Below are 18,860 nucleotides of genomic sequence, written 5' to 3'. Positions count from 1 at the left end.
AGAAAGCTTGCTGGACACTAAGAAAGCTTTGTTGTAGAGCGTTCACAAAATCTAGGGAGAGGTCAGCTGAGTATAAGACTGTATCATCTGCATATAAGTAGAGGCGAGAGGTTCCTACTGCCTGAGCTATGTTGTTGATATAAATTGAGAAGAGCGGGGGGCGTAGGATCGAGCCTTGGGGTACTCCCTTGGTAACAGGAAGGGGCTGAGACAGCAGATGTTCTGACTTTAAACAATGAACTCTTTGAGGGAGGTAGTTAGTAAATCAGGCAGGAGACCCCTCAGGAGACACCAATACTTCTTAGCCAACCCAAAAGAATGGAATGACCTACCGTATCGAAAGCTTGGGCAGTCAATAAAGATCGCAGCACAACATTGCTTAGAGTCAAGGGAAGTGGTGAAATAATTTAGGACCTTTAAGTTTGCAGTGACACATCCATAACCAGAGCGGAAACCAAATTGCATACCAGAGAGAATTCAATAGACATCAAGAAAGCCAGTCACTTGATTATTAACAAGTTTTTCCAAAACTTTTAATAAACAGGGCAAGATATAAATTGGCCTATAACTGTTAGGATCCGCTTAATCTCCTCTTTAAATAAAGGAGGCACCGTGGCAGCCTTCCAAGCACTGGGACATTAATGATTTTGTATCACCACCACATGGCTCAGAACAGCATTATTGGTCAAGTGTCCTCAGTCATGCATTGCTGAATCTCACAGCAGAGCAAAATGTTTTAGCAATGCTACACAACCACTTGAGCTCTGACCTTGTTAAGTGCAAAACAATTGGCCTCTGATTTAGAGGATCAAAGTGCCCAAGTCCCCCTTGAGCCTGAAAATATGGGCCGTTTTATTGACTCCCATAGCTTCCTATAGACTCTACAGTCCCAGGCCTGGGAGACACAGACCAGCACGCTGAGCCCTACTTAAGACCAGCTCATGCCTTTGCCCCAACTCAATGACAAAGTCAGACAGGGCATGACCCCAGGACTAAAATTATTTCTGAGGCCATGCACACTGACAATGAGACTGAAATGCCGGGGCCCACTCCACATTATGACATGGCTGACATGAACAAGATGCCACCGTCTGCAATCGGCATCGCATGACATCCATCAGAACACGCATTGGACTAAGTGACATCTTTCTGGGTTCAACTACACTCTAAAGGCCCAATCACAGACGCTGTTATTCGCTCAGTAAGCAATGAGTAATAATACAAAAACATATTCATGACATCATGACAGAACTTTCTAGTAGTGCTGTTGTATAATTTCCATTCATGCAATTGATAGTTCCAGTTTGTTACACTTAAAATTGGTTTTATTGGCCATTGATTCAGAGTTGATATCAGAGATATTATCCTGGAATTTCCCTTGCAGTAGATATCATAAACCACAAGACCAGGGAACCCATAGGCACACAAAGATGGCCTAGCGAACAAAAAAATAGTGTAATAGACTTCATATAACAACAGCCGGTGGCAAGACTGAAAATTCCTATGCGCTACGGCCCATCGATAACTGTCAGAAGGGGCCAATGTAGAGGCATGCAGGCATGTGGACACATCATGATGTGGACATGATAGTAGCAGACCCCATTGCCTCCTGTCACCCAGAGATAAGGTTGATAGGGTTCTCCAAAACATACTGTACTCACACAGATACACGTACGTCATATCCAGGAAAAACACACCTCTGTTAGGCCTACTGCTTGTTTGACTTCATTTCAACCTCAACTGCTAGGCTATTTCACCAACTACTGCCTCGCCTGGTTTACCAACTACTTCTCTGATAGAGTTCAGTGTTTCAAATCGGAGGGCCTGTTGTCCGGACCTCTGGCAGTCTCTATGGGGGTGCCACAGGGTTCAATTCTCAGGCCGACTCTCTTCTCTGTATACATCAATGATGTCGCTCTTGCTGCTGGTGATTCTCTGATCCACCTATACGCAGATGACACCATTCTGTATACTTCTGGCCCTTCTTAGGACACTGTGATAACTAACCTCCAGATGAGCTTCAATGCCATACAACTCTCCTTCCGTGGCCTCCAACTGCTCTTAAATGCAAGTAAAACTAAATGCATGCTCTTCAACCGATCGCTGCCTGCACCTGCCCGCCCGTCCAGCATCACTACTCTGGACGGTTCTGACTTAGAATATGTGGACAACTACAAATACCTAGGTGTCTGGCTAGACTGTAAACTCTCCTTCCAGACTCACATTAAGCATCTCCAATCCAAAATTAAATCTAGAATCGGCATTCTATTTCGCATCCTTCACGCATGCTGCCAAACATACCCTCTAAAACTGACCATCCTACCGATCCTCGACTTCGGTGATGTCATCTACAAAAGAGCCTCCAACACTCTACTCAACAAATTGGATGCAGTCTATCACAGTGCCATCCGTTTTGTCACCAAAGCTCCATATACTACCCACCACTGTGACCTGTACGCTCTCGTTGGCTGGCCCTCGCTTCATACTCGTCGCCAAACCCACTGGCTCCAGGTCATCTACAAGTCTTTGCTAGGTAAAGCCCCATCTTATCTCAGCTCACTGGTCACCATAGCAGCACCCACCCGTAGCACGCGCTCCAGCAGGTATATCTCACTGGTCACCCCCAAAGCCAATTCTTCCTTTGGCCGCCTTTTCTTCCAGTTCTCTGCTGCAAATGACTGGAACGAACTGCAAAAATCACTGAAGCTGGAGACTCATATCTCTCTCACTAGCTTTAAGCACCAGCTGTCAGAGCAGCTCACAGATCACTGCAGCTGTACATAGCCCATTTGTAAATAGCCCATCCAACTACCTCATCCCCATACTGTATTTATTTATTTAGGACAACTATCTCTGCAGCACTCCACCAATCAGGCCTTTATGGTAGAGTGGCCAGATGGAAGCTACTCCTCAATAAAAAGACACATGACAGACCACTTGGAGTTTGCCAAAAGGCATCTTAAGGACTCTCAGACCATGAGAAACAAGATTCTCTGGTCTGATAAAACCAAGATTGAACTCTTTGTCCTGAATGCCAAGCGTCATGTCTGGAGGAAACCTGGCCCCATCCGTACGGTGAAGCATGGTGGTTGCAGCATCACGCAGTGGGGATGTTTTTCAGCGGCAGGGACTTGGAGACTAGTCAGGATCGAAGCAAAGATGAACGGAGCAAAGTGCATAGGGATCCTTGATGAAAACCTGCTTCAGACTGGAGCGAAGGTTCACCTTCCAAAAGGACAACGACCCTAAGCATACAGCCAAGACAAAGCAGGAGTGGCTTCGGGACAAGTCTCTGAATGTCCTTGAGTGGCCAAGCAAGAGCCCGGACTTGAACCTGATTGAACATCTATGGAGAGACCTGAAAATAGCTGTGTAGCGACGCTCCTCATCCAGCCTGACAGAGCTTGAGATGATCTGCAGAGAAGAATGGGAGAAACTCCCCAAATGCAGGTGTGCCAAGCTTGTAGCATCATACCCAAGAAGACTCGATGCTGTAATCACTGCCAAAGGCACTTCAACAAAGTACTGAGTAAAGGGTCTGAATACTTATGTAAAATTGATATTTTCGTTTTTTATTTGTAAAGATTTATAAAAACCTGTTTTTGCTTTATCATTATTTTTTTTATCATTATGTTTAGAACAGATTCATTTCAAATCATTACCACCTCTGAGAGAGAGAGAAAAAAACTATGTACTTTTGTAAACTAGACAATTATGTCAAATATTCATGTTTTGGGATGGTTTGTTATTTTTGTAAGCTACACGCAAAGCCTGAGTCATAGTTTTTAGATTTATACATCTGAAGGTGCACCATGTAGCATAGTCAATCATAATTCCATTGTACAGTGCAAGTACAGGATATGCAGTGGACCGAACATAGTCCCTTTCCCTTCCTGAAAATACAAAGGAACATATCTATACAATACTGATGCCACTATTACAGTACACTGTGTATAAAAAGTCAACATGAAGTCTCGGGGAGAGGCGTCTGCGAGCGTCATAGAGCGCACCAAAGGGAACCTTCTGCAGAACTACTCATGGCTGGATTAATAATGGATGTTAATCATGCTGCTAAAAAAACACAACATTTGGGAGACCAGTCAACAGCCATTTAAAACCCACCTGTGTAATGAGCCAATGAACACTGAGCCCAGAACAGTCCTCAACCAGGTCAACGGAGAATAACCCAAACAAGAAAGAGAAATAAACTGACTGTGGTGAAGAGCAGACCACAGACGAACAGATTAAGCATTTCAAAGTACTGTGTACAATGTGTAACCTGTGCATATGACAAATAAACTTGACATGACAGATCGTTCTGTTTCTACAAAAGATGTTTATGTATTGTGGGGTCCTACAGAGTATCAAATATGATTTGGAAGATGATTTATGATTAGAATGATGGAAAAACAGGAGATCTGACTGGACCCAAAGATCGTCAGATTATGCCAGTGAGTAGCGAGGGTCCTCAGTAGCCTCCTGGTCTGGTGTTGACTGGTCCAGGGACAGGCGCGGGAGCCCCTGTCTCTTTTACACTCCTGTCCTCTCATCTCCACTGCTTTAATCACATTAGGGGGTCATTTAATTGGGTTCCGCTCTCTACTGTGGAAAAGCCAGGAGAAATTAACTAGGTTCTCTCTCTCTCCCTCTCTCTCGCTCTTATATATAAAATCTCCCCTCCTGTATGTCAGGGGAACATTTATAAGAGAGAGAGAAAGAGAAAGAGAGAGAGAGAGAAAGAGAGAGGGGGAATGATGAATAATCAGTCAAAAAGAGGAGGATATGGAGCCTTTCAATTAATTCAAGTCAGATGTGAATTTCAGGAATGATTGACTGTTATCCATCCCAGTTTGAAGCTTTTCTTATCAAGATCGGATAAGGCACAGGTTTTTATAAATAACCATGAGAGTTTTATTCCAGCTCTAACAAACACCTGCAGCCTCTAGCTTGGTACTGTACATTTGGTTGAGGAGCAGGTATAATGTGTTTACTAAAATAATGAGAAACGTTTCTTGAACAGGTCAGCTGTTGGTGCCAGAAGCACAGCCATTCAATATATGTTTTGCATCTTTAAAAGTAGGTCTGTAGCAAATCTGTTCAGGTGCTGTGCTAATAAACAGAAAACATATAATAACATGCATACGTGGATTTAACATGAACAACCAGTTAGATTGTCTATGATCATAAATACAGCTATCCTCAGGTGGCCTTCTTAACAATCAGGATGTTGTGTTCAGAAGCCTCAGGGCATAACAGAAATACAGCTATCCTCAGGTGGCCTTCTTAACAATCAGGATGTTGTGTTCAGAAGCCTCAGGGCATAACAGAAACACAGCTATCCTCAGGTGGCCTTCTTAACAATCAGGATGTTGTGTACAGAAGCCTCAGGGCATAACAGAAACACATCTATCCTCAGGTGGCCTTCTTAACAATCAGGATGTTGTGTACAGAAGCCTCAGGGCATAACAGAAATAGAGGATTAAAACACATGATTAAAACACATAAAAGTACATTGTCGATCAAACACACTATCACAGCTTATTAATAAGCATTACTTATTTCAAATTGGTGACGGGCACATGAAAAGGTCTTACTATATGATTTTTATTCACAACACATTTTGTGTGTATTACACAAATTCCAATTTCTTGTGGTTAACAATAGCTAGGTGGCTGGCATTAGCTAGGCTAGGAGGTTAGGGGTTAAGGTTAGGGTTAGGTAACATTCTAGCTAAGTAGGGTTAAAGCTAGGTTTGGGTTAGCTAACGTGCAAGCTAAGTAGTTAAAAAAGTTGTAAGTAAGTTGTTGCAGAGTAGCTAATTAAATCAAATCAAATTTGATTTGTCCCATCGGCCAAATACAACCGGTGTAGACCTTACAGTGAAATGCTTTCTTACAAGCCCTTAACCAACAATGCAGTTTTAATTTTTTTTAGGTGTTGAGAAAGTATTTACTAAAATAAACTGAAATAAAAAATAAAAATATATATAGAGGGGGTAACGGTACAGAGTCAATGTGCGGGAGTACAGGTATTCGAGGTAATTGAAGTAATATGTACATATAGGTAGAGGTAAAGTGACTATGCATAGATAATAAACAGAGAGTAGCATAAGTGTAAAAATGGGGGTGGGGGACAATGCAAATAGTTCAGGAGTCTTACGGCTTGGGGGTAGAAGCTGTTAAGAAGCCTTTTGGACCTAGACTTGGCTCTCCGGTACCGCTTGCCGTGTGGTAGCAGAGAGAACAGTCTATGACTAGAGTGGCTGGAGTCCTTGGCAATTTTTTGGGGCCATAGCTAAAATAGTCCATGACGTGATTCAAACACGCAACGTTTGGGTTTGCTATATGGTAGCACACCCATCCTCCCCTCCTATATTTTCTGTCTTAAGTAACCTACAGTCTTTGTCTGTGATTGAAAAGTACTCAAAATCGTGGACTTGACACAACAAAAAAACATTTTATTTTCGTGTGCCAGTCATAAATGTCCAATAAGCAATTTGTGTCTATTTCACAATAATCTGTCCCTGTTGATGGAAGTGCCAGTTCTGTATTCCATACTGGTCATTGCACAATGCAAATAGAGAAAACTTGGAGGCTTATGTGGCTGATTTTCAAAAATTACAATGAGGTGAAGTCATATAAACTCACTCTGTTAGGATATCTGAAAATAATCAATGAAGTACAGTTGTCAAAAAGCATATTAAACTGTCTGTCTATGTCAATGTCTGTCTATTCATAGAAATGTACTGAATAGAATAAACATGGTTCTATATCTTAGAGGGCATACCAGAGGGATCAGCTTCAAAACAAAATATCATTAGGACCAGCTTTGCAATGGATAAATCTCTGTTGACTTTCCACTCAATGTTTTCCAGATTTAACTAACTCTGAACCAGATTGGGAAAGCTTTTCATCCACCACGCCATTCTAGGTAAGAGAACCGAGTGACCTGATAATGGCGGGCCAACAGCCCATCCCCTCCCTCTTTCACTCCCTCTTTCACTCTCTCTCTTTGTCTCCGTATCTCTTGCACTCTCTCTCTCCCTCCCTCTCTCTCTCTGTGTCTCTCCCTCTCTCTGTGTCTGTGGCTCTGTGATTTCTCAAGCAGCAGTGAGTCCTGACAATGTCCCTTGCGGCTTTATCCCTAACAGTTACATTCAATTACATAACATACTAGCGGGCTAATCTCCCTAATCCCTGTCGTGCCACAACAGGGCACTGCTCTTAGCCTTGAACAAAGCCTGTTCTTTAAGCTCCCTTCCTCCTCCATAAGTGTTTTGAGGAAGAAAAACCTGCCCTGGGAGCTGTGCTGGAGCCATCAGGCCTTGTGCACCCACTCATTGAGACGTGGGCTGACTGCTCCTTGAAGATCAAACCACTGAGCCTCACTGTGGCTGAATCTAACTCCCAATTGGCCTGCTTGTTACCTGGTCTCAAGTATAATTTTCTAACTGGAATCTATCAAAGTTTCTGGAAAAACCAGGGTCGGGGGTGGACAAATGTTGTTTCAGTAACAAGTGTTCATAATCATAATATACAAACTTAAAAAATAACTGAAGAAATGTGCACCATTTCCGTGAGGAATTGAGGGAGCTAAAAGTTTTGTTTCAATATTTTCCCACTAAAAGTTGTATACGTAGTCTGTTTCCTGCAGACTGAATCAAAGTGTTCTCAGAACAGCTAATATGAAACAGCTTACTGTGCTTTACCAACGTTTCATTGATGAAACCTTCAAAGGAGGTTATAACATTCAATCTTTACTAAACCAGGTTATAGTATTGAGAACAAATTCTATTTGTCCATAAGTGTTCCATTGACAGCCTCCTTTACAGCTTCCAACAACCTTGACAATATTTATCAATAAACATGACACCGCCTCTGAGTTCAGTTATCTGGCAACCATCAGGGCTGAAGTAAAAGGAATTTCTCTTGTGCAATATTGCCTGCTGAGTTAAGACTGGGTGAGAGCGATTTTCTTGCCCTACTTCTGCAGCCGAGCGGTGCTGGAGTCATATTAGGTCACAGCCAAATGGCCAAACATGTCCTCCTGACAAGGTGAAGAATCTGCCGATGTGCCCTTGAGCAAGGCACTTAATCCTAATTTCTTCGGGTGGCGCCGTACTACTACACTATATATGCAAAAGTATGTGGACTCCCCTTCAAATTAGTGGATTTGCCTATGTCAGCCACACCTGTTGCTGACAGGTGAATACAATTGAGCACACAGCCATACATCTCCATAGAGAAACATTGGCAGTAGAATGGCCTTACTGAAGAGCTCAGTGACTTTCAACGTGGCACCGTCATAGGATGACACCTCTCCAACAAGTCAGTTTGTCAAATTCCTGCCCTGCTAGAGCTGCCTCGGTCAACTATAAGTTCTGTTATTGTGAAGTGGAAACGTCTAGGAGCAACAACAGCTCAGCCGCAAAGTGGTAGGCCACACAAGCTCACAGAACGGGACCGCCGAGAGCTAAAGCGCGTAGCACTTAAAAATCATCTGTCCTCAGTTACAACATTCACTACTGAGTTCCAAACTGCCTCTGGAAACAACGTCAGCATAAGAACTGTTCGTCGGGAGCTTCATGAAATGGGTTTCCATGGCCGAGCAGCCGCACACAAGCCTAAGATCACTATGCGCAATGCCAAGTGTCGGCTGGAGTGGTGTAAAGCTCGCCGCCATGGGACTCTGGAGCAGTGGAAACGCGTTCTCTGGAGTGATGAATCACGCTTCCCCATCTGGCAGTCCGATGGACGAATCTGGGTTTGGCAGATGCCAGGAGAACGCTGCCCATAGTGCCTACTGTACAGTTTGGTGGAGGAGGAATAATGGTATGGGGCTGTTTTTCATGGTTTGGGCAAGGCCCCTCAGTTCCAGTGAAGGGAAATCTTAATGCTACAACATACAATTACATTCTAGATGATTCTGTGCTTCCAAATTTGTGGCAACAGTTTGGGGAAGGCCCTTTCCTGTTTCAGCATGACAATGCCCCACATGCACAAAGCGAGGTCCATACAGAAATGGTTTGTCGAGATCAGTGTGGAAGAACTTTACTGGCCTGCGCAGAGCCCTGACCTCAACCCCAACGAACACCTTTGGGATGAATTGGAACGCCGACTGCGAGCCAGGCCTAATCGCCCAACATCATTGCCCAACTTCACTAATGCTCTTGCGGCTGAATGGAAAAAAGTCCCCGCAGAAATGTTCCAAAATCTAGTGGAACGCATTCCCAGAAGAGTCGAGGTTGTTATTGCAGCAAAGGGGGGACCAACTCCGTATTAATGCCCATGGTTTTGGAATGAGATGTTCAACAAGCAGGGGGTTGTAAGTGAACTGAGCAGAACAAAAAAATCAAAGTCAACAAATAAAAGAGGGAGAACAGAAAGCTTGCTGAACATGGTTTATCCTCACCAGCTTTCCTGTCAGCCCAGGCCCAAGCACTCCGCCCACAGGTGTCCTAGGACACCGCCCCTGAGAGTACACTTCCCACCCCACCCTTCTGTTCCTGTCACTATTAGCATGGCACACCGGCTGAAAGGGTGAGCTTATTTTCCACACAAAGAAATGTCTCTCTAAACACAGAGTTGTCTAAAGACCGACAATGACAAACATGACTGTGTCATAGATGGCCTCATTAACGTTAAAGGGATAGTTTACCCAAGTGACACATTGTTTTCCTTACCCTGTAAGCAGTCTATGGACAAGATATGACAGTAATCCATGCTTTGGATTAGTTTCCCTGGAACTGTTTCCACATGCTAACATTTTAGCATTTGTGGCACAAATCCCATTCTAGTCATTGGACCGATATTCACATTTTTTTTTGCATTAAATCCAAATCATCCAAAAGTATCTCTTTGATTTGTCCTAATTTTGGAGATACATTTCCTAAATGAATTTAACTGATGTCTGGGACTGGAACCAGTGTCGTGTGACGATTCTGAGCCAAGAAGAGTTGAGGTCCAGCAGCCCAGCAGCAGCCAGCCAGTGGGAGTCTCACGGGACTGTCTCCACTTCCGTACTTCCTGTAAATCTCTACACTTAGAGCAGCGTCTGCTTTGACAGTGATATATGATGTGATTCATCATTGCCTAAATACTTGCAAATCGTCTGCATTCACTGCCACAAAGACGTTTTTGCAGCTGAATACGTTTTTGCTATTCGTATTCTTATGCATGGTGTATTGCTTGCTGACAATCGCAAGTGCCCAAAGCTGAATTTTCAGTCATACAGATTATTACACATCTATAATAAACGAACATATTTTTAAAATAGTATACATTATGCAATAAGTCAACACTGTGTAAATAGAAAACGCTGTTTTGTAGGACTGGGAATTGCCAGGGACCTCACGATAAGATATTATTACGATTATTTTGTGCTGATATAATATTTATCGCGATTTTCACGATTCTACATGTATTGCGAGTCGATAGTGTGATTTTATTCCAATTCGATGTTCCAAACATATTGCTCACAATATGTCTGCTGCAGATGGACAGGAAAGAGCCATGAGAAAATGAGTTTCATCAGTCATGGAAATAAAAGTGCTGAAAACAAATTGTCTCCCTATTTAAAAAGAAGATGGAGAACAAGCTATGAAGGAAAAACAGTTTTGGTGCCAACTAGCCCAAAACATTATATTGCGATATAGTCAAAACGATACAATATGTGGTCAAAAATAATATACCGATATGTAACTGTATCTATTTTTTCTCCCATCACTACTGTTTTGACTGAGTGAAACTAATCAAGGGATCAAAACCAATCACAGGCATGGAGCAGATTCTAAGTAGTCAAGGTTCCTGCTAAACCAAATAATTAAAGATAAGTGTCACACCTTTCTAAATGTCATCTATATATCATGTTACAATCAACAATACGTATGATTTCCAACCTGCCACACCTGTAGAACAGTTTCCTATACTGTAAATGTTTTATGCTTGTGTTCTGCTAAAGAAACATAGGAATTGATTTTGTTCTGGTTATTACAGGCAGCCTATTATAGGTCAATCAGTGAGAAACTGTACCTACAGTATGTGCACTGGGCTCCTTAAAACTCTTCCCCCTTCTGAAATCACAAATGACCTACTGCAACGATGATGGAATATTAAAACAGCGCATCTCAATAGAGGGCAGGATAGTTCCCCTTTTCACTTGTCCAAGAGGAACACAGGAGATGAGAGGGAGCATGCTGCAGAGGGCACGACCATACAGTACAACACAATACCCATCCATATACTGTACTGCAGGTCTGCCGGTGGACTGGGAGGCCAAGCCAGAGACTACTGGGCTTCTGCTGCAGCAGTACAGTACCTGCTGTGCCCCCTGACCTGGATGAGATGAGATGATGGGCTATGGATTAGGCTCTAGGAAGGGCTATTGTACTGTATGAACCCAGATAGGAGAGATGAAGGGACAGATAATAAGCCTGTTTTCCACCGTGAGAAGAATCACTGGTGCTTCAATTGAGTATGTTCTCAGAAGCATGCATTCTGAAATATACCAATAAACTACGTTGCATTCATTAGTGCCTCGCACGCCATTAGATGGCGTTTCTAAGCTACTTAGTCCTAATTTCAGCTAGTAATGAAGTACCCATATTAATATCAAGGATTGAAATAAAGTGGTGTACAAGCTACTCAAAACGTCATTAATTAAAATTAAATTTAATTAAAACTGTGAAGAGACTGGAAGTCACACATGGCTGTCTCATATTGCCCGAAACTGAGCAAAGACATTCGAATTTCAGCTCTAGAATAAAAGCTCAAGCCATACAAAATGTGTATGATTCACCTTCTGAAAGCACCCGCAGTGGCCGTTGTGCATGACTGGATCCCAGTCACAAAATACAGCTCTAGTTCCTCGCTTACCATTCCTCTCATACGGTCACAAACAACAGCCCCTTCTTCACACACTGCTAAAGCAATTGCTGTCTATACCGTTATTTTGTATTGCAGTACACAGAAGAAGAGATGTCAAAGGGATCTGCCCTCTCCACTGCCACTCCTCACCTCTACCACAGGCACGCACGCACGCACGCACGCACGCACGCACGCACGCACGCACGCACGCACGCACGCACGCACGCACGCACGCACGCACGCACACACACACACACACACACACACACACACACACACACACACACACACACACACACACACACACAGAGAGCCAAGACCCTGAATTCCCTTTCTATCCCTCTGTGTTGAGACTTGTCAAGTGCCAGAGTATTCCTGATAAACAATCAATATCACTGTCGGCTCAATATAAACTACGTGGCGTACAGCCTCACACAAAGACAACATGAAGCTCTGATGAGCAAAATCCTTGAGAAACTATTCCCATTTTATTCACTCCATGGTACATTTAAGAATAAAGTTTGGTGGACATTAGAAAGAAAGAATAAGTGAACGGTTAAAACCCAGGAATTCAGTTCAGTGCATAACGAGGCTACATTGGCAACAGCAGTGGACCAAAGATATTTTAAATAAACACAGCGCTGTGCCACGGCAACAGTATATTTTTGATAGCCCTCCAGTTGGACCATTTCAAAAAGACTCTCCAGCAGCACTCTGTTTGTGTTGCCAAGAGCTGAGGTTCTTCTCACGTCGACCTACTACTGAACCTCAACCCTCCTAACTCTGAGCCTTAAACCTCCTAACTCTGAGCCTCAAACCTCCTAACTCTGAGACTTAAACCTCCTAACACTGAGCCTCAAACCTACCTAACTCTGAGCCTCAAACACCCTAACTCTGAGCCTCCAACACCCTAACTCGGAGTCTCAAAAGTCCTGACTCTGAGCCTCAAACCTAACTCTGAGCCTCAAATCTCCTAACGCTGATCCTCAAACCTCCTAACGCTGAGTCTCAAACCTCCTAACTCTGAGTCTCAAACCTCCTAACTCTGAGCCTCAAACCTACCTAACTCTGAGCCTCAAACACCCTAACTCTGAGCCTCCAACACCCTAACTCTGAGTCTCAAAAGTCCTGACTCTGAGCATCAAACTCCCTAACTCGGAGCCTCAAACCCCCTAACGCTGTGCCTCAAACCTCCTAACTCTGAGCCTCAAACACCCTAACTCTGAGCCTCAAACCTCCTAACTCTGAGCCTCCAACACCCTAACTCTGAGCCTCAAACCTCCTAACTCTGAGCCTCAAACCTCCTAACTCTGAGCCTCCAACACCCTAACTCTGAGCTTTAAAAGTCCTGACTCTGAGCCTCAAACTCCCTAACTCGGAACCTCAAACCCCCTAACGCTGTGCCTCAAACCTCCTAACTCTGAGCCTCAAACACCCTAACTCTGAGCCTCAAACCTCCTAACTCTGAGCCTCCAACACCCTAACTCTGAGCCTCAAACCTCCTAACTCTGAGCCTCAAACCTCCTAACTCTGAGCCTCCAACACCCTAACTCTGAGCTTTAAAAGTCCTGACTCTGAGCCTCAAACTCCCTAACTCGGAACCTCAAACCCCCTAACGCTGAGCCTCAAACCTCCTAACGCTGAGCCTCAAACCTCCTAACTCTGACCCTCAAACACCCTAACTCTGAGCCTCAAACCTCCTGACTCTGAGCCTCAAACCCCCTAACTCGGAGCCTCAAACTCCCTAACTCTGAGCCTCAAACCCCCTAACTCGGAGCCTCAAACTCCCTAACGCTGAGCCTCAAACCTCCTAACTCTGAGCCTCAAACACCCTAACTCTGAGCCTCAAACACCCTAACTCTGAGCCTCAAACCTCCTGACTCTGGGCCTCAAACCCCCTAACTCGGAGCCTCAAACTCCCTAACTCTGAGCCTCAAACCCCCTAACTCGTAGCCTCAAACTCCCTAACTCTGAGCCTCAAACCCTCTAAATCTGAGCCTCAAACTCTCTAAATCTGAGCCTCAAACCCTCTAAATCTGAGCCTCAAACCCTCTAACTATGAAACACAGCAAAGACTATGTCTTACCATATCCAAAACTCTGTCCATGTGGGTATATAATGATAGATATGATACATATTTGTACCAAATACAAATAACAACTGAATAGGAATTGGGAACACAACCACAGAGCTGTGAGCTGAAGTGTAGCCTAATTGTTTGTGTTTTTAATTCCTTCTATCTCAGAATCCTAATAGCACTTCAGAGACCCAAGTCAGTTGTTATAACTGGCTCCTGTATACCAGTTCTGCGCCAGGGCTTTGCAGGCCAAGGAATCCATTATAAGCATCATTCCACAAGAGAGACATTGCCAACCTGGCTGTGCCTGTCACAGACAGCTAGCTACACCCTGGTCTGGCCTGGCCAAAAGTGAAAAGCCCAGAAAGCTTCCTCAGTTCTAACCTCCCCTGGCTGCCAATGAGAGGAGGCTGCATATTCAGGTGGAATTTAAACAAGGCATCATACTGTAAATATTAAAAAATTCTGCTCACCATGCTCCCTGCCGAGAAACCTGGGTGTGATATAAAATGCAGCCAACCTTCGACAGACATCTACAACGACGGCCACATGGAGTCCCAGTCTCTATGACAAGAGCTCTAGGTTTTATAACTGCGGGCACTTTTCAGGGCCCCCGCCCTCCCACTTTCCCCTAGTGACAATCAGACAGTCAACAGGATCAACACATGAAGGCAGCTGCTCTACTTAAGACCCGTCCCATTTTTCCACTTCCTGACATGAATAAATAAAGACTTTTAAAAAGTAGAAGACCCTCCCCCAACACTCTGGAGAGGCCAATAATCAAAATAAACTTCATTAGTATGTTGATTGGCACACACAGGCAGCGAGCGACCATCACTAGAGGCAGTGCATCTGATGAGCGGTGCAGAGGGACAGCACGTCCAGGACTGTTGTGCCACTCAGGACACTGAGAGGAAAAGTGGGGCAAGCATTTCTGTTCCGAATGAACTCTCCCCACCCCCATTCCGGCAATGATGCCTTCAGAGATACCAGTCTCTACCCAGCAGGGGTTCTTTTGGAAACGGTTGGGTTTGAGAGAGCAGCGAGCGGCACTTCAAACACAATGTGTCCAACCATGGAGAGGGGTGCAGAACATTTCAGCATAAATTAAAGAAGGGCCTGCTCTGTCTGCTAGCCCCAGAACAACTGTTACACAAAAATTATTCTTGTTGAGGCTGGGCCTAAAAATAATGGGGGAAAACCTACATTTTATAACGCGCTTATGCAACGCAGGCACTGATTGCACAAAAGCAAAACTATTATGCGGGTGGATCAATGGAAACAACCGTGCAAACTATACGTACAGCATGGACAAAAAGACAGGCCTGTGTTGAATGAGAGAGAAATATCAGTAGAGGCTTAGATTTCACATCCATTACAACAAAACACAGAGCAAAAAAGTAGAACTTGACAAATGACAGAAATGAATGAAAGTTGGGTGAGTTTTAATATGGTGAAATGGTTGGGCTGTGTAGCGACCAGCTCAGGCCTGACTCGACCCGACGCTGGGTTCTCCCTTGGGGCACTAATTGCAGCTCTAACAGACTGAATGGATGAGAAAATGGGGGCATGACAGTGCACTACCAGCACAGTGGGATTTGAGACTCACAGATCTCCAGCAGACACACAACGCATCAGCGGCCTGGTTTTACTAACTAATCAAAAGAATCCAATATTGACAGATAATATAAGCTGGCATGCTTCATAGTACTCTACCATGTACATGTATGCCTTTACAAAACAAAAGGTGTGTCCTCATTTTATGTTATTCATGTTCATGTGATTCACCATGATAAATTCAGTAAATATCTTCCATGAATTTCACATGTATGTTTACAAGTATTAAACCCCTGCATACTCATTGTCTTTCTCTAATCCCTCTTAAAATGGATATTAGCCTCCATCTCTTTTTAAATGCTGCTGTAGGAATACCCTGGTTTGGCTATCACTTTGTAGCACAGGGCATGCACTTAGTCATGGCAATGTTTATTGACCATACTGATACTAGCTTCGGGTTATGCCCCTTAAGCTCACCACCACAACAGTCCTTCAAGCAGGGAAACCTGCTGAAAATGATTTTCTAAGCAGGGGTCAGCAAAAACTCAGTCAGACCTTAAAGGAGAATCGCTTATGATTTCATGTAAATTAAACTCGGAAGTGAAAAATCAAATCAGCTTCTTGGAAGAGGTAACAAAACGAACAAAACGTCTGCATCTATCTGCATTTGTCAGCAACAGAGAGGAAAAGAAGCAGTAAAGGAATAATGTGTAATAACTTGTGTTTAGCGTTAGCAGTGCCACAGCCCTTCAGGTTGCCAGCAGAACCAGAGCGGCAGCAGTGTTGTCTGGCACGCTCTGCCTCCCTCTCTCCCTGCCTTCCCCTCTCTCCCTGCCTCCCTCTACCTTCCTCTCTCTCCCTGCCTTCCCCTCTCTCCCTGCCTTCCTCTCTCTCCCTGCCTCCCTCTACCTTCCTCTCTCTCCCCGCCTACCTCTCTCCCTGCCTTCCTCTCTCTCCCTGCCTTCCCCTCAGTCCCTGCCTCCCTCTACCTTCCTCTCTCTCCCTGCCTTCCCCTCTCTCCCCGCCTACCTCTCTCCCTACCTTCCTCTCTCTCCCTGGCTTCCTCTCTCTCCCTGCCTCAGACAGCCAGCAGACGAGAGGCCTCACACAAGCCTGGTGCGGCCCTGCACCTCCCGCCTGCCTGCCTAGCTGGCTGGCCTGCTGCAGCTACAGTACAGAGTAGCAGCACACTGTGGAGCTCAGCCTGGCTCACTCCCGCTATCAGACCCTCTCAAAAACCACACCAGGAAAAGGTGCAACTTGAGCTGGACACGAGAGCAGCTCTCCTAAGGTGGAGGCAAGCGGGTTGTTCATGGCTCACAAATTAGTACGGCAAAGTACCTCAACCATAACTACAACTTTAGAAAACTTTGTAAACAAAAATGTCTTCCCCTCATTTAGATATTGTAGGCCTATTATTCTTCAGAATGCAGATTTATTTGTACTCATTGTCACAAGTGTTTAAAAGTTCAAATACATAGGAATGTATTATTATGTTGTGAACTCAACTCAAGGAAAAGAGCCCATCTCTGCTGTTTTAAAATGAACTATTTTGCTTTACTAACATTCATCTAAATATTACAAACGACACTGATATTCTACTACCATTAAACAAGTCTGAATTCACTAATGTTCCAAACGTTTAAATATATGCATATGAGCAATACAACAAACCAGTTGGCTGCATACACTAGGAGTGTATCGCCTTCCAGACTTAATTTCAAAACCAAAAATAGAACTCCTTTTCACATTACACTTGGTTTACCATCTTCATTATTTCATTTGGATTATCTCAATGAATAAACAATACATTCATCAGCTAATTTTAACCATTCATAATTATATACTGGACATTTCAGTAAAAATATAATGCCACTCCCTGAGACATTAATAATAAACTTTTGTAAATAAAATAGGCCAAGGCCTTAATGCATTATTATGTTTGAACTGCTACTATTCATATGAGGCAACTCCATAAGCACATTAATAATACAACTGTCACCAGTATTACTACAATGTTAAGTTACAATACTATTGAAATATACATTCAGTAAAGCATATGGAACCTGTTGCATACAGCAACATGAGGAATTTAGCCTAATATTCTTTCCTCTGCTGAATTAAAAACAGTCCTTCACAATAACAGTTCAGAACCATGCAAGAAAACCCAAACCCTTCTTCCCTGGATTCCTCTTGCAGTGCATTTATTCACGGAAACTACAGTACTATTTATGTCTTCAGCTATTAAAACAAGGTATATTATTGATTTACAATCCCTTTATTACTATGTACTTTGTGAATTAAGTTAAGTGGAATTCCATTTGAAAATGACCAACAAATTATAATTTTACTGGTGAACTACAGTAGGCCTATATGTAGACTTTGTGGCTATACCTTATTGCGTGTAAATGGCAGCTAAAGGCTATCAATAAATTGAAGAGAGATTTTTTCCTATTTGGATAGTTTTACCCAAGTGAAATACATCCACCTATATATTGAAATAGGCTCCTCAAAACCAGCCATGGCCTGTAATAGACCTACCTTGCAATACAAAGGTCATAGGAAACTTGATTTATCATATAGGCCAGGCAGTGCCTTTCTTTACATATCACTTCATTCTAAGTTTTACATTAAAATTCTATGCAATATTATCTACTCAATTACAACTTAATTAAATGTTAATTGGATGCGTACTAGATCAACATTTATTATATTTTAACTAGATGTCCAAAACCGTGCTTCAACCTGACTCAAAAGAGGCCTAATTTTCATGCATACGACAAAAACACAATTAGAAAGAATCAACAACAGGTAAGAAATGTGGCTCTGACTTGTTCACTATTACATATTCTAAATAAACATCCTGATATCACAGTATGCTGAGTAGTGTTCTCAATAAACTGATAGACTATTTGGATACACAAAATGCCGCAAAACACAAGTGCACACTACTCCATGAGAGAGAGAGAGCAGACACTAATCCTTATTCAACGACAAACTATTGGTTTGTATTGCCTTTTTTATTTCCAAAGATTATAAGCATTTAAATAATTAATCAGGACATCAATACTAAACCGAAGTGCTCCCTTGCCTGACCACAGTTCTCGGGGGTGGTTTGTTGTCCCTCCTAAACTCAAAAATGAGTAGAATACTTCGGGGGAAACGCTCCCATACACCAGGTTGATAGCCTAATTTTTGATGATACTTTATGATTAACAATTCTGATGATACTTCCGGCATGCACAGCTTGCCATCATGCGCCCTGCATCGGTCACAGCTAATGAATGAAAATGCGGACACTTTAGCCTTATACTTCTCCAAGGTAAACAAACTTAATGAAAAGCTGAGACTAAAAATATACG

General features: G+C 43.3%; 1 protein-coding gene across 8 annotated transcripts in view; it reads right to left on the bottom strand.

Moving 5' to 3' along the window:
- Positions 1-18,860, bottom strand: part of LOC129855227 (nuclear factor 1 C-type-like) — a 112,933-nt gene that overhangs the window by 90,553 nt on the left and 3,520 nt on the right. For 2 of the 8 annotated variants that reach the window (XM_055922649.1, XM_055922652.1), the window contains exon 1: positions 14,415-16,162. The exons of 2 other annotated variants lie outside the window; for them this stretch is intronic. In XM_055922649.1, the coding sequence (XP_055778624.1) occupies positions 14,415-14,474 (60 nt within the window). In that variant the 5' untranslated portion in view covers positions 14,475-16,162. Of the gene's footprint in view, positions 1-14,414; positions 16,313-18,860 lie in introns of those variants that run through there. 4 more of the 8 variants (XM_055922655.1, XM_055922654.1, XM_055922648.1 and 1 more) reach the window with 4 other exon arrangements.

Source organism: Salvelinus fontinalis, chromosome 5 (assembly GCF_029448725.1).
Source record: "Salvelinus fontinalis isolate EN_2023a chromosome 5, ASM2944872v1, whole genome shotgun sequence".
NCBI classification, from domain to species: domain Eukaryota; kingdom Metazoa; phylum Chordata; class Actinopteri; order Salmoniformes; family Salmonidae; genus Salvelinus; species Salvelinus fontinalis.
The sequence above is the reverse complement of the archived record's forward strand: the minus strand, read 5'-3'. Positions and strand labels throughout refer to the sequence as shown.